Source organism: Hipposideros armiger, unplaced genomic scaffold (genome assembly GCF_001890085.2).
Source record: "Hipposideros armiger isolate ML-2016 unplaced genomic scaffold, ASM189008v1 scaffold_281, whole genome shotgun sequence".
Classification (NCBI taxonomy): Eukaryota; Metazoa; Chordata; class Mammalia; order Chiroptera; family Hipposideridae; genus Hipposideros; species Hipposideros armiger.
In genome coordinates, this window is record NW_017731631.1 from 983,074 (window position 1) to 999,946 (window position 16,873).

The 16,873-nt window shown below is 37.8% G+C and overlaps 1 protein-coding gene across 6 annotated transcripts in view; it reads left to right on the forward strand.

Annotated features, from left to right (window-relative positions):
• Positions 1-16,873, forward strand: part of THOC2 (THO complex subunit 2) — a 135,624-nt gene that overhangs the window by 38,788 nt on the left and 79,963 nt on the right. For all 6 annotated transcript variants that reach the window (XM_019657928.1, XM_019657930.1, XM_019657929.1 and 3 more), the window contains exons 5-8: positions 3,837-3,907; positions 4,748-4,869; positions 5,527-5,660; positions 15,922-16,088. In XM_019657928.1, the coding sequence (XP_019513473.1) occupies positions 3,837-3,907; positions 4,748-4,869; positions 5,527-5,660; positions 15,922-16,088 (494 nt within the window). The remainder of the gene's footprint in view (positions 1-3,836; positions 3,908-4,747; positions 4,870-5,526; positions 5,661-15,921; positions 16,089-16,873) is intronic.

The window sequence follows — 16,873 nt, forward strand, 5'->3', positions numbered from 1 at the left end:
AAATAAAACCCTTTAAGCTTAATTTTTAAAGCAGGCACTACAGACGTTACATTACAGTACAAATTAACATGAAACAAGTTTCAATTAAAAATTATTTTTACTACAAATTTGTAAGACTGAAAATGATTTGTAGGTAACATTTTGTGGAAGCTGTTATTTCTTGATAGTGTCAGGAGTATATTTTATGTCTTTTGGGGGTAATCAATAATTATCCGCTTACTAGTACCAGTAATTACTTTATTGACTTAATTTATTAGGATATAGTTCCCTTCATAGTTATTTAGTAATATGGATTATTGTTACAAGTCATTGCTTTTTACTAGTAACATGAATTCATGAAAATGATGTTTGGTTGCTCTTAGGAAATTTCTTTTAGCCTATCCAGCCTATTTTTACAAGCAAGATTAGGACGGCACACTTGGAAAGAGAATTTCCCTCATCTGCCCCCCTCACTCACCCACTCCCCAACCCTTGGCAGAAAAAACATGATCCAAAGGTGACCCCAAATCAAGGTAGGGGGATAGGAGTAAGAACCTGAGCTATCTCTAATAATAACAATGATGATAATCATGATGATAATAGTAATAATATAGGTTCCATTTTTGGAGCACTTTCTATGTTCTAGGCATTGTATTAAACATTTAATTACCGGGCCGGCCGAGTGGCGCGATGGTTAAGAACTGGCTTGGGACGCCAGAGAGCTCCGGTTCGGATTCCATATATGAGGGCCAGTGACACTGCCCTCCACAGCTAAGATGCTGAACAACAGCTCAACCTGGAGCTGGGCTGCTGTGAGTCGCCAGTGACGGTGTAGGCTGCAGCCTCTGTGGCAGTGGGTTGCCATGGGCTACCATATGTAGCCAGCAGCCAGCGTGAGCGGCCAGCAGCCGCAGTGAGCGGCCGTCCAGAAGCTGGCGACTGATCTGCCTCGCCCGGGAAGAGCGCAATGATGGTGCCAACTTGTGCCAGTGAAGCAACGTCCCCCACAACTAGACTGAAGAACAAAACGACAGCAACTTGTCTGTTCCCTTTCCCCCAATTCCCCAGCACTGTTCCCATCCCCCAAATTCCCCAATAAAAAAATCTTAAAAAACAACAACAACAACAAAAAACATTTAATTACCTTTTAATCCTCACAGCAACTTGTGTAAGGTAGATGTATAGATGAGAAAATTGAAGCTCAGAGAAGTGAGTTTTTTTAAGGCCATGTAGCCAGTAAAGCAGGGTTTGAACCTGATTCTTTTTTATTCCAGAGCCCATGATCTTTTTACTACATCATGTTGTTTTAATAATATTTTAGCAGATATGACAAATGAGTGCTGTATCTTCCTAGTTAAGATAATAACAATTTTCTTTAAAAGACCAATCATGTAAGGGTGAGGGGGGCTGAGATCTATATTAACCTGAAAGGGGGAGTCTGATATAACTTGATGTGCTAATGGGACCTCTGAGCTTGGGCAGGTGCTTGGTGATGCTGGGACCTAGAGTTGGAAATGGCTGTGAGCATTTTAGTAAAATCATGGAGGAAATTAAAGAGAACTTATTAGGTACTCTTTTAAGGTTGAGAGGTCAGGGATAATGAATGAATTTGTTAGAATGGTTTCATGAGTTAGGACAAAAAAGGATTAAGAAAATAGGGAAAACATAATTGGGATACTAAGACTTCTGTATTGATTGTTGAGATAGCTCAGCTAAGAAATTTATTGAGGTCCTAATTAAGTATTTCCGAACATGGTCAGAACCCAGGGAATGGTATCTTTTTTTTTTTTTTTTAAGCTGAGCCATCCTGCTACCTGTTGGCAGCTCAGCGGCTGCTCAGCTCGGGCTGGACTCGAACCGCTGTTGCTCAGAGCTCAAACTCTTGAGCGAGCTCTTAACCAACTGAGCCACTCGGCTGGCCCTAGGGAATGGTATCTTAATCAGGTCAGATGGCTAAGAGGAGAACAGACTTGACTCAAAGAGGGTGAACCTGCTACTCAGGTGCTCTGATCTTAGGAACTTTGCTGGGAGATCTTAGGGACTTTAAGGCCTTGGACGGTAGATAGATGTTGGATAAAAGAATGGGCCCTGTTTAGTCCCGACTAAACAGGTCAGTACCCTTGAAGATCTAGGCTGAGGAGGGACCAGAATACCAGATGATGGGTGACAGTTAGGAGTTCCTGGAAGGGATTGATGAGATATACACAGATTAAAAATATTATTGAGAGACTGAGATTTTACAGCAATTTACATTGCATAAATTACACCTGAAATTCTTTTAATACACTTGAGATGACTGTGTGCTCAGTTACAATGGCCAGAATATTGGGAAATGGAACTGTCCAAGAAGGGAAAGTGGAGAAGGACAAGGAAAATGTAGATGTGTTTGATGATAAATGTCCTTCTCCTTTGATTCTCAGTGATGGCAATAGAAGGTAAACTGAAGCAAAGCAGTGGTAGGACATCTGTTTGGGGAGAACCCTAGAACCCTTTGAGGACAATTTTTATTACATCACTAAAATTGGTACCTCTTTCTGTAGCACATTCTACATTATGAGTTGACTTTATTTAAAAATAGGACAATAGTATGTAATCAGTTAAAACAATGATTTTGAGCTCAATCTTGTAATCCTGCCAATCCTGGTTGAAATCTTTGGCGCTTGGCATTTAGAGCTAATTCTTTTATTCCTCCACACTTAAGATCAGAAAATTGTTTGACTAATTTACTGAAGCTCAAGGATATCTCAGGTTTTTAAAAAATATATTTAAGTAGGAAGAAAACAATCTTGAATAAATTTGTTTGCTACCTAAAATTGTAATTCAAAATAAGATGTTAAAAACATCTTTTTTAAAAAATATTTTATTGGGGAATTGGGGGAGGGGAACAGCGTTGGGGAATCAGGGAAGGGGAACAGACAAGTTGCTGTCCTTTTGTTCTTCAGTCTAGTTGTGGAGGATGTCACTTCACTGGCCCATGTTGGTATTATCATTGCGCTCTTACCAGCTGAGGCAGTCAGTCACCAGCCATTGGACGTCCGCTCACAGCAGTTCACAGTGGCTCATGGCTGCCAGCCGCTGGCCACTCACGCTGGCTGCCGGCCTCTCATGGTAGCTCATGGCAGCCCACTGCAGCCCCACTGCAGCCTATGCCGTTCACTCACGGCAGCCCAGCTCTAGGTCGAGCTGTTGTTCACCATCTTAGCTATAGAGGGAGCGGCGTCACTGGCCCACATGTGGGATCCGAACCGGGGCCGTGCTGCTCAGAACTCGTGCTCCCAAGCCAACTCTTAACCAACTGAGCCACTCAGCTGGCCCAAAAACATATTTTAATACTATCTTTTCATAGATTTGGTGGCAAGGTAGCCTGGTTAGAATGTGGTACATGGTGGCCAGCATCAAGGGTTACATCTTTATGAGTAATAGAATATTTCATATTAGAAGAGGTCTTCCTTGTCACCCAGTTCATCTTTCCACCTAAGGAAGGAATCTATTATTTAGCATCTCTGACATGTGGTCATTTAAACTTTGCTTGAATGCTTCCATTTCTGAAAACAGTATTTTTTTTGAAACCTTGTTGCTTCCATGCCATAGCACATAGCTTCTTTGTAATCAACTCACCATTTAATGGATATCTCATTGGTCACAGGGTCAGTCTCCAGGATCAGGAGAAATTAATGCTAAGCTTATATATGCATATGAAGGAGAGCTTAGACTTTACCAAAGTTTAAAAATCTTTTTCCAATTCAGAATGAGGCATTTTAAAATAAGCTAGTTTTAAAGAAAATAAGGATCTTATTATAGTGCTGGAGAGAGTAGAAAAATCAATCACACTTTCATTTCTTTTTCCTTTGTCATAGATATTGAGACAAATTGTTTAGAAGAGAAAAGCAAAAGAGACTATTTTACACAATTGGTATTAGCATGTTTGGTAAGTTTAAAAAATACTTTTCCTTCTAAATTTTACATTGAACAATTGTAAATGCAGTTAATCACGTTAATGGAGAAGGATATTGACATTCAATTGACTATTCATTATAAGGTAAGATTTGGGTTTTGCAATAGAATGCTTTGTAAAATTAGACATGATAATTATTTCAATGAAATTGGGATGCTACCATATTGCTTAAACTATCTATACAAATATAAAACCTTTCGTGGTATTCCTGACCTACTAATTTTCTAACTAAATAAAAGGTAAGCATCTATTAAGTGAGTAGAAATGATGTGAACAGCTTTTAAAGTGAACAATGTTTCATAAACTCTTTAGTAGGCAATGAGAAAAATAATGGAGGTAGTTTAAAAATAATAAATTCTAAAACTTGTTATAATCATTATTTAGTAAACCATTTTATGTTCATAAATTTAGAACCAAGGAGAAATGCCATTACTCAGACCTGAAGAATGTCCTTGTCTTTGTTGTACTAGTATTCATTTTACAAACTGTAGAAACCAAGGAAGTTTTAAGTGCTATATTATCTTGAAGAAAGTTCAGTTGACAGACTCAGCTTTAATCAGTATTCTTGTCAATTGTAGGCCGTGTACAGCATGCATATACTTTTTAAGCAAGTTTAAAAAAAGAGCTATATATTACACTTTTCAGTATTTGGAGTCATCATTTTTGTTGAAGTTCCTAGTGTTTTAAAAATTATAATTTGGTATGCATAATGTGATTTTAATATTTTTATTAATTACTTTGAGTATATTTAAGATTGTGGATGCATACTTGGAATTCTGAGTAATAAATGGCCTTTAATATTTTTTAATACAGTATTTAGTTTCAGACACAGTTCTAAAGGAACGCTTGGATCCAGAAACATTGGAATCATTAGGGCTTATCAAACAATCACAGCAATTCAATCAAAAGTCAGTTAAAATCAAGACAAAGCTCTTGTAAGTACATATATATTTTTATGTTGCAGATCAAGTACCTGAGTATGTGTTTGTTCTAATTTTAAATTCTAGGAATTTCCGAAGGCAGTTTGAAGATTATTTGTTACTGTTAGCATGTGTCCTGTGTTTTTTCCTTTTAAAAGTAGCCTGTGATTGAGGCAGCAGTGAACGTTACCTGTGTGAAACCAATGTTAATTTTTTTTCCATATTAGAAGTTAAAATAATATTCAGTGCTTTTATTATTACCAGTAAAATAATTTACAACTGTGGCTATATTCTAGGGTATATTCTTAGTCAGTGAGGGAAATAGTGATATGTTATTGTTTCTTGGGATTAGCAATATCCTTTCCTTGTGTTACTGGTTTTCTCTATGTAATTAACATTGGGGTGTCTCTTATGAACCACTGTTCTTTTCTATCCTAAAAGATATACAAAGAGGTAAACTTTCCACAACTATTTTTTTGATTGTTATTGAGTCGTTGGGAAAGTCATGATGTATTTTTTTGTTTTTCAATGCAAAAATGCATCATGACTTTCCCAGTGACCCAATATGTATAAGAGAGATAAGAAAATTCAATGAGAAGAATGCATTACTCTTATGTAAACTTGTTAATTGAAATTAATTTTATCCCCTTTATGATGTTTATCTACTTTCAGTTATAAGCAGCAAAAATTCAATTTGTTAAGAGAAGAGAATGAAGGTTATGCCAAACTGATTGCTGAATTGGGGCAAGATTTATCTGGAAATATTACTAGTGATTTAATCTTAGAAAATATCAAATCTTTAATAGGTAAGATACATATTGATATATATATATATATAGTATGTGTTACAAAGATAATTTTTCTAAACTGTGGATAATATTCATAAAGAAGAACTGTGTGCATGCCCTAACTTTTTAAAAAAGTAAGTAATGAGAGAAGTGTCCAGCTTGTACTTTTAATATTTTATCATTAATAAATTTGGGATGATATTTATGAGAAATCTTTTTGTCCCTGTTACCTGTGGTGTTTCTGTTAGATTCTGTTCTATTATTTGTTTTTAATTATTTCTCAATAATCTTATAGCAAAAAGAAAATAAGTAAGCAAATGTGAAACTATAATAAAATCTTTGGTGTGAACTTTGGAAATGTGGAGATGTTTAGTTCTTTAGAATTTGATTTAAAAAATACCTTTACAAGGGACTTTGATACACACCTTATTTTATATTTACAGCGCTCTGTTAAAGTAAGTGCAGCAGATGTAAAAATGTAACAGATAGGAAAGTGTTATTCTTCCTACCTTTTAAATATAATTTATTCTTTTTTGTGGATTTTATTGTTTTAATATTATTTGATATTAATTTCAGATGTATAGCATAGTGTTTAGACATTTATATAATTTAAGGCTAGTCAGTATTCACCTGGCACTACACATAATTATTACCATATTATTGACTATTTTCCCTGTGCTGTGCTTTACATCCCTGTAACTTTTTTTTAACTACCAACTTGTACTTCTTAAGGCATTAAGAATTTATTCTTCTGTTTGCATTGAGCATTTGGAGGAAATAGTTGGCTTCTATAGCAAGAAGGAATGAATGGTAGAAAATAGGGTAATATCCCAATTTTTCAACAATAGAAAGAAATTTTGTTATTATTTGTTAGTTATTGTGCTGTCTTAGGAAGATTTTGCAACAGCTAGATGACTTAGGTTTTGAGACCTGTTGGATAAGTCATATTTCCTGCTTCACTGGTTATATTTTAGTGGGTGGTTATACTCAACTTCTCAGTTTTTTCTCTGTTTTTGAAATATATGTATGACTAAGAGAGAGAGAGGAGGTGTTCCAATCCTTATCCCCTTCCTCCAATGCTATGTGTAGGGACCCAGATAAAACTAGATTTATTACAGTCATTTCTGTTTTTTTATTAAAATTTATTGGGGTGACAATGGTCAACAAAACACAGATAACAGTTTAGTGGTTACCAGAGGGTAAGGGGGATAGGGGATGGTAGAAGAAAGGAAAGGGGGTCAAATATATGGTGATGGAAGGAGAACTGACTCCAGCTGGTGAACACATAATGCGATATATAGATGATGTTTTATAGAATTTTACACTTGAAACCTATGCAGTCATTTCTGTTTTTAATGTAGGCTTTGGGTGACTAACAGGTACAGAAGGTAAGGAGCTTTTAGTTTAAATTTGCCCTTTTCTTTGAAGTAAGTCTAGTTCTGCAGTTGATTTACTATGCTCTTTGCTACTTCCTCCTGTTGTCAGCCTACAGCAAGACTGGCAGCCCTCCAGGGCTGCAGGGCTCTTGCTTACCTGTGTGGCAGTGACCTATTTAAAAAAAATCCTCCTGTAGGTTTCCTTTCTGTTCTTTCCATGGTAGGCTCTACATTTTTCCTGCAGTACTTTCATCTAGCTTGAGATACTTGTCAGTACTGCTTTACTATAGATGTGTCTTTCCTTGTATCCTGCTGTGTACTTTAAGATGGTACATAAAAAGTATGTGCTCTATAAGCTCATTAGCTGTTTTTGTTTTTACTTTATCTGCCTATTTGTTGACATCTCTTGTCTATCTGTTTCTATTTTTTGTCCTTGTGAGTTTATACACTTTTAGTCCTTTGTTACTTTGGGAGCATTTCAAAGAGGGATTTTCTTGGACATATGTTTTTTATCTAACCAGGAAAATGTATACTACTTTCTTTACTTGAACTTGTTACTGTCTCTGAAGAATAGCGGCAATCACAACTGCAAGCTCATGATACACATGGATATTCCATGAATATAAACAATTTGATTTCTTGGGCTAAACTTCTGTTCTAGTCCATCAACCGTACTACAAAGCATGCTAGGCCAGAAGCACTCAAATGTCGCCTTTTAGTCAGTGCAGCCTTCACTGGCCACCCCTCTCAACACTCCCTGTCATTCACTCTTTTTCTTCTGAGGAATTACCACCATATAACATGCAATGTATTTTATGCCTGTCCCCCATTGGAATGTAAGCTCCATGAGAACAAAGGTTTTTGTCAGTTTTTTTTAGGACCTCTGACCTCAGTGCCTGGTACATAGGTGTTGAATAAATAAATGCTTGTTTTAAAAATGAAGGCATCTTTCTCCCCTTTCTAGTAGAGTTTATAGTGATTCTTAGCCTAGTTTTTCCCAACATGAAGGATATTAGAAAATTCATCTTCCTGGCTCAGTGTTTGTTTTTGTCTGGCTAGCTGACTCCCTGATCTCCCCCCATTGTCTGAAAAATGAATTTTTCATTGATACGAAAATTGAGGCCAAGACTTCTAATTCCAATGAGTGTTAGAATGTATTGGATTCCCCTTCAATGCAGACTCTGTAAAGGCCTTGTCTCATCTGGCCAGAGCGGTTCACTGACATGGCGTCCTATTTTTCATGGCATTTTTGGATGTTTCCCCTTGTTTATTCACATTGTGTTCTCCTCAGGAGCCATTTAGACAGATAATACCTCATACAGAGCTATATCAGTTCTGATCTTCAGTAGCCATTGGCAGAGCGGATATCTAGTTTGAGAGGTATGCATTTTAGATACATTTACATTTCAGTGTACTTGGTTGAATAAGGAGAAATCCTTATTTATCATCCTTTAATTAAATGATAGTCATTTGCTCCCTAAGTGATTCTGGCACATCAAAATATTTATATGCTAAATATAAAAGAAAAAAACAATGTTTCCATCCTATCAGATAGTCTGGGGCTATTCACTGCATGAGCAAGCAAGGGAGTAGAATGATGAGTCTGTATGGTGGTTGTGATCTGAAGTCTGATACTAAATTTGAAAAACTTATTAAATAGGAATGGATAGTGATTAGTTTAGGCTCTTCAGCTGCCAAGTCATAGACCCCACACAAATGATCCCTGCATCAAGATGGCAAAAAGCATCTTTCATAAATTAGAGGAAAGGATATCAGAGATGGACTCCTTTGATTGCTGAACTAAACTATAGTCACTCTACTGAATGCTCTTCAAAGAATAATAGCTAAGTGTTCTTTTCTTCTAAATTAGTGGTCAGCAAACTGTCTCTAAACAGTGAAATAGTAAATATTATTTTGCTTTGTAGGAGGTGTGTTTTTTGCTGCAACTACTCAACTCTGTCATTGTAGTGTAAAAGAGCCATAGGCAATACGGAAATAAATGACTGTGTGTCTGTGTCTAGGAAAACTTTATTTACAAAAACCTGATAGAGTTGACCCACAGGCCATCATATGCTGATTCCTGCTCTAAGTAAAATGTCTGGCTAAAAATTAGTCATGGAGCTAGCTTACTTGAGTTTAGTTTTGGAGAGCAAAAATGGTTCTTCCTGGTTTTGGATGTAGTGGTGCAGGATCTTTTGGATTAGGCTCTAATTCTTTCCTTCTCACCCAGAATCAGAGCCCTCTTCACCAACCCCCCTCAGGACCTTCATTTGTTGCCTGGTGTCCAAGATTGTAGATTTGGCTGGGGATGGGGAAGGGTAGGGTGAGAGTCTCTGCCCCTTCAGTCTCAGAAGTCCTCTTGGTAGCTTGTTAAATGACCAGAGAAACATTAAAAACAAAATAAAACCCCAAGCAAAATGAATTTATTCTTGGGCAGATTATGGGACATTTAATCCCTTTCACTGTGTTATCTTGAGTATATTGAGTATTTTATCTTTGGACCAGTTTGGATATAAGGGCCATTCAGCTTAGAAGCATTTTATTGTTGTCAGCTCTCTCCTATCCCTTTGAAAGGGAAGCCGGGTGACTGCCTCATTTACCTAAGTTTTGCTTTATTGAAAGTTTCTTTACTACACACTAGTTATGAAGAAATTGTTTTTCTCTACTATGAAAAAGATAACAGCAATTGGTGTTCTCATGCATAGTTTATTTTTTACAGTTATATATTATTTCTTAGGTGCATTTCTTTGCATCTTGGTTCTCTGGATGGTTCTTGCCTTGAGACGTGCAGTTTTTGTTGTTGTTTTGTTTTTTGGCCAATACTGTTTCTTAGAAATAGTCTAGCATAGGTTTTTACTAGCCTATTTTAATTCATTCAGGCTACTATAATAAAATACCACAGACTGGGTGGCTTATAAACAACACAAATATATTTCTCACAGTTCTGGGGGCTGGAAGTCCAAGATCAGGGCACTAGCATGTTTGGGTTCTGGTGAAGTCTCTCAGTTGCAGACTGCTGGCTTCTTGCTGTGTCCTCACACGGTGGAAGGGGCAAGGCAACTCTTTGTTTTTTGTGTTTTTTTAAAAAGATTTTTATTGGGGAATTGGGGAGGGGAACAGTGTTGGGGATTGGGGAAGGGGAACATTGTGTTTTTCCAGGACCCATCAACTCCAAGTCAAGTTGTTGTCCTTCCATCTTGGTTGTGGAGGGCGCAAACTCAGCTCCAAGTCCAGTCGCTGCTTTCAATCTCAGTTGTGGATGGGTGTACTCCACCATCTCATGTGGGAGGTGAACCGGCAACCTTGTGGCACACTGAGCCATCCAGCCTCCTGTCGGCAGTTCGCCTGCTGCTCAGCTCAAGGTGCCGTGTTCAATCTTGGTTGCAGGTGGGTGCAGCCCACCATCCCATGCAGGGTTTGAACCGGCATCCTTGCTGCTAAGAGCACGCGCTCTCACCAACTCAGCGGCAGCTCAGCTCGGGCGCAGCATCTCTTTCCCATGGGGGATCCAAACTGGCAGCCCTGCTGCTCAGAGCTCGCGCTCCCAAGCCAAATCTTAACCAATGAGCCACTCGGCCGACCCGGAACTCTCTTTTTTAAGGGCATTAATCTCATTCATGAGAGCTCTGCTCTCATGACCTGATCACCTCCCAAGGGCCCACTTCCTAATACCATCACATTGGGCATTAGAATTTCAACATATGAATCCTGGAGGACACAAACATTCAGACCATAGCATAGCTTGTTTCTAAAGTAATTCTAGATGCAAGATGTCCTTTTATTCAAAGCACAGCTTTTCTCTGTCTCATAAGGTCCATTCTGTCAGGAACATGATGGTTGAAGCTATTGTTCTGTTTTCTTGTCTGAAAGGTACAGTCTGGACATCTCTCCCAGTCATGTTTGCAATATTACCTTGGCCTTTTTTTTTCTGTTAAGAATCTCAATTTGGCCTGTTCTAAAATAGACATTTTCAGTTTAATCATACCTTTTGCCTCTGGTTGCAGTCACATATACTCTAATATACTGGCCATCTTGTCCATCTTTGGGGAAATTTCAGTTATTTTTCAGTACATGTCTTCAAAGATGTATCATTCAAAAGATGTGTGTGTGGGTCGGCCGAGTGGCGCGATGGTTGAGAACTCGCTTGGGATGCCAGAGGGCCCCGGTTCAGATCCCACATGTGAGGGCCAGTGACACTGCCCTCTACAGCTAAGATGCTGAACAACAGCTCAACCTGGAGCTGGGCTGCCATGAGTCGCCGGCGACGGCGTAGGCTGCAGCCCCTGTGGCAGTGGGTTGCCATGGGCTACTGTGTGTAGCCAGCAGCCAGCGTGAGCGGTCAGCAGCCGCAGTGAGCGGCCGTGCAGAAGCCGGCGACTGATCTGCCTCGCCTGGGAAGAGCGCAATGATGGTGCCAACTTGGGCCGGTGGGGCGGCGTCCTCCACAACTGGATTGAGGAACGAGGGGACGGCAGCTTGTCTGTTCCCCTTTCCCCGATTCCCCAGCACTGTTCCCATCCCCCCAATTCCCCAATTAAAAAAAAAATCTTAAAAAGAAAAAAGATGTGAACTCCCCTCAAGGGTAGGGAAGGCATTTTATTAATCTCCGTATCGCAAGCACTGCCACACAGTGGGTAGTTATTTAATATTTATTTAAACGAAAGAATGAATCCGTGGCCATTACAAATCTGCCATTTCTTTATTTTTCCACTGTTGCTGTCCAGTATGTTTCCCTATTTGCTCTTCAAAAGACATAAAGGCATTGTGTGTGTGTGTGTGCACTCATACATACATATTCCTTAATGTGGTTGGTGATAGAGGTAGGGAGCTAGGCTTATGATGTCTCTCAAGGCCACATGACTATCCATGCTTGGGCTGGACAAAACCTTTCTAAGATGCCTGAGCACAAGAGTGCCTATGTTCTACCACAGCTGCCATTAGAAAAAACATTATTTTGGACATTTCAAGTTTACTGATTGTTACTAGAGTCTCATTGTGTATGAAATAGTTTAACTGTCACTTAGCAAATTTCTAAGGTTTTAAAAATTATTTTCTAAATTGGTTTGGTTACTTTTTCCATCTAATGTAGCAAAGGTCGTTCCAATTGATTGGAATAACTTATGGCACCTGAGACATTTAATAGACAATTTTTAAGCCAGTTTTTTGTTTGTGAAAGATTGATACTGTTATAAATAAAAGTACATGCCTCTTCTAGATAACTGCCCTTAAATTGAAGCTAGAAAGAAATTGGTAGTTAGTTGATAGTGCAGATCACTGATAGAATAGCCTTATGGTGTACTACTGTTAAATAAAAGATGCCGATGGTTCACATTGAACCACCTTGAAAATATAAACTGTAAAGCAATGTGAATGAAACACAACATTTCCATGTAGCATGTTGCTCTTCTAGTCCTTAATTCACAAGTTTTGTGTATGTAGCTTAATGGGTAATTATTAGCCAGCCATTTTTTCAAAATTGTATTCAATGTTTCTTTTGTCCTCTCTGATAGAATAGAGTATTATTCATTTTTATTTAGTTTTGAATTTTATATTTAAAAATTTATAGTTGTAAGGTTGGAGAGTTTGATAGACTTTTCTTCCATAATCTATTGTCAGTGTTACAGTAGTTTAGAGGCATTTTTTTCAGCTTTATTCAGGCATAATCGGCATACAGTAAACTGTGCATATTTAAAGTGTACAATTTGAGTTTCAATGTATGTAAACACCTGTCAAAACATCACTGCAATCTAGATAATGTAAATTTCTATCACTCCCCCCGCCCACCAAATTTCTTCTTGCCCCTTTGGAATTCATCCTCCCTCACTCCCCCTTTCCCTCTCCCCAGGTACCCACTGATCTGCTTTCTGTCACTATAGATTAGTTTGCATTTTCTAGAATTCTTTTATATTTGGAATCATACAGTGAGCATTTTTTTTAATTGGGGGGGTTGGGGGAGGGGAACAGCCAAGTTGTTGTCCTTCAATCCTAGTTGTGGAAAACACAGCAAGCTCAGGTCCAAGTCCAGTCGCCATCTGGCTTCCCATCCGCAGCTCACATCCGCCCAGCTCAAGTTGCTGTTTTCAGTCTTAGTTGTGGGTGGGCGTAGCCACCATCCCACGTGGGAGTCGAACCGGTAGCCTTGTTGTTAAGAGCACTTGCTCTATCCAATGAGCCACCCAGGTGGCAGCTCAGCTCAAGGTGCGCAGTTTAGTCTTTTAGTTGCAGGAGGGTGTAGCCCATCATCCCATGAACAGGCCACCTTGTTGTTAGGAGCATGTGCTCTCACCAGCTGAGCCATCCTGCCACCTGTTGGCAGCTCAGCGGCAGCTCAGCTCGGGTGTAGCTCACTGGCCCATGTGGGAATCGAACTGGGCGACACTGTTGCTCAGAGATCGCGCTCTTAAGCAAGCTCTTAACCAACTGAGTCACTAGGCCAAGCCCTGTGAGTACTCTTTTTTTTGTCTTGCTTATTTCAGTGTAATTATTTTGTGATCATCCATGTTGTTGCTTGTATTAATAGTTATTTCCTTGTTATTGCTGAGTAGTGTTCCATTATATACACTACAATTATATTATACTATAATTTATCCATTTACATGTTGATGGACATTTGAGAGTGTCCTATTATAAATCTTGTATGAATATTTGTGTGTAAGTCTTTGTGTGGACACAGATATTTATTTCTCTTGGGTAAATACCTAGGAAGGAAATGGCTGGGTCATATGGTAGGTGTAAGTTTAACTCTTAAGGAAACTGCCAGTTTTACACACTAATTGTACCATTTTACATTTTATGTTTACACCTGCAGCATTTAAAATTTCCAGTTGCTATTTTGGAGTCTCTTTTACATTAATAGGCCATACTTTTTGGGGGTACAGAGAGGGCAAACATGTTTTGATGTTTTCTTCTCAGAACTTTAGGTATACATCTCTTTGGAGAATATGTAAAAATCTGGAGCTCTTTTCAGTAAGACATGATCACTGCGTTAATCCTTTTTCCCCTTAGTATGAGAAATAGAAGAAAATGTGTTCTTAACCTTGAATTTCATAAAAAGAGGAAATAAATACTACTTGTATTTGGAGAGTTTGGTATTCTAAGTGAGTGCTAAGATACAGCATTTCCTCAAGTAATGATACAGGAGGTCCTCATTCAACATTGTTTCATTATAACATTGATGAAATGCTGTAAGAACTTAACACTTGTTTATATCAATTAATCTTTGGTAAAACATTTCATTATACATCATTTTGCTTAAAGTTCTTGAATCTCGACAAAGTTAAATAAGGACTTACTGTACTGTGAATCAGACATTAGTTTTATAGTATTTAATTAAGTGTAGAGTTAATAGAAGTAACTCTGGAAGTCTCCTCTTATCACTTAGATTATATAAGAATTTTCTTTGAAAAATCCCCTAATGTATCCATAAGGTATAGTGTTTAGACCTAACATCTCGCGCTAATTTCAACATAGTTTTTCTTTTTTTCCTCCAGCATTAGAAGAAATCAGTGTTTATTTGCCCCAGTGAAATGGTTAGCTTGCATTTAGGGGTTATGTCTAATGAAAAATATGTAATTTAAAATGCTAGAATTCCATTCAACTTGATGTACAAGGCATGTGAGAACTGATAAAAACTGAAGGAACTTGCTCACTCTGGGCCATAAGCATACATTTTTTTTGAGAGGAATGGTGGGTAGAATGGCCTATATCATTTAAATTATTTCTCTTTTTTTTTCTGTGTGTAATAGTTGCATTCTCATAAATTAAGTGCACATATGATGTGATTGCATTAGAATACAATTATGGTAGCTGCTGAAGCTGAGTGCAAATAGAGACAATGTACATATTAAATGAGTAGGGTGGCTGATAGGAATGTTTATTAAGTCCATGTCCATGGATCCTTTTTAGCTTACTCTAGGACAGCGGTTCTCAACCTTCCTAATGCCCTGACCCCTTAATACAGTTCCTCATGTTGTGGTGACCCCCAACCATAAAATTATTTTCGTTGCTACTCTAGAACTGTAATTTTGCTACTGTTATGAATCGTAATGTAAATATCTTTTTGTTTTCCGATGGTCTTAGGCGACCCATGTGAAAGGGTCATTCGACCCCCAAAGGGGTCGTGACCTGAGAACAGCTGCTTTAGGAGATTAGCAAGGATAAGTAGCCATCAACACCTATTCAGTGCTTTTTCCTTTCCTTTTCCTGTTCTACCTAGATTGTCTTGTTTTCATCTATCTTTGCTTGTGTTAGCTACACTCCTTTGTTATGACACCAACTCCTTGGTGTTCTCTCATCTTTTTAGTATCAGCAGCATACCTGTTTTCCCTTTAGAATGCTGCCAAAACCCATAAATATAAATCAGTGGTACAATGATATGTTGTAAGTTTGTTGTATGTGTAAGATAAACTACAAAATGATTCTAAACATGATGGTGTACTTTCATGAACTGTTTAGCAACATTTCAAATACTTCTGAATAAAAACCCTTTAGTTGCCTAATTTGTAAAATGCATTGTTTGATTTTCATATTTTGCTAAGAATTAAAAATGTGGGTCTTTTTTTTCACTAGTGTGAGTAATCAAGAACTGATGAGACAATGTGGCATAGAAGAAAGTTTACTTGACTTGGTGTCATAGGCCCTGGGCTCTAGTCCTAGCCTTGTCATTAACCCACTTTATAATCCTAGGCAGGTCACATTTCTCATCTGTAAAATGTGGGGAGTGGACTTGATGATCTTGAAAATTATGAAGATTTCCTTCTGGGGCAGGGTAAACAAAGTTGTAAAATAAGTTGATTTTAATAACGGTTTTATCTTGTTATATAAGTTGTCCCTGAAAAGTTAATGGCTTTATTAGAAATGATGTATAATCACTTTTGAATTTGTGTATATCTCATTTGTTGCAGGATGCTTTAATCTGGATCCCAATAGAGTTTTGGATGTCATTTTAGAAGTGTTTGAATGCAGGCCAGAGCACGATGACTTCTTTATATCTTTATTAGAATCTTACATGAGTATGTGTGAACCGCAAACACTGTGTCATATTCTTGGGTTCAAATTCAAGTTTTACCAGGTAAAAAAAAATGTGTGTGTATCTATATCTATCTCTACCTCTATATATCTATGTATATCTAGGATTAATTTCATGATTTTATATGAACAATTTAATGTTAATTTTATTTGTAAATGATTAGTTTCTGCTCCGCCATTCTAGCAGAGGAGATAGATAAATGGATAGCTAACAATGTGATGTGATAAATGCTGTATTGGTAGTATGAATGATGGGATGTGAAAGCCTAGAGGAAAGTATAATAAATTTTAGCCTTGGGCAAGATGGAGTCAGGGAAGACGTTATACAATAGATGCAACTTTTTTTTAAACCTGGTCTTTGAAGAATGAGTAGAAGTTTGTTGAGAATTGTCTGTGCAGAAGTAACAAATGTGTGAGAATGAAGACAAGACAGATTAACGAAATGGTACATGTGGCCGGATTGTAAGATGTGGGGAAAAATGGGGTCAGGAAGTGAAGTTGGAAAAGTAGGAGCACTTTTAATTGTCGAGGGCTGTGAATACTGTGTTGAGTTAAAAGTTTATTGTATAGACAGTGACCACTGGAAGTTTTTATGGGTGTGAATACATCCTTGAGGCATATTGTACATCAATTTTCACTCAAACCCCTGCAGTAGTTATCTAGCAAATCTATGCCTCTGATTATTTCTCTTTCAATTCATCTTTCATATTATTATTAGTGTTACATTCTAAAAGACTTCTGATTGACACACTGCTCAAGACCTTTTTGCCTGCAGAATGAAATTCAAACTTCTAAACATGGCAGGAAAGTATTTTCACAATCTAGCAC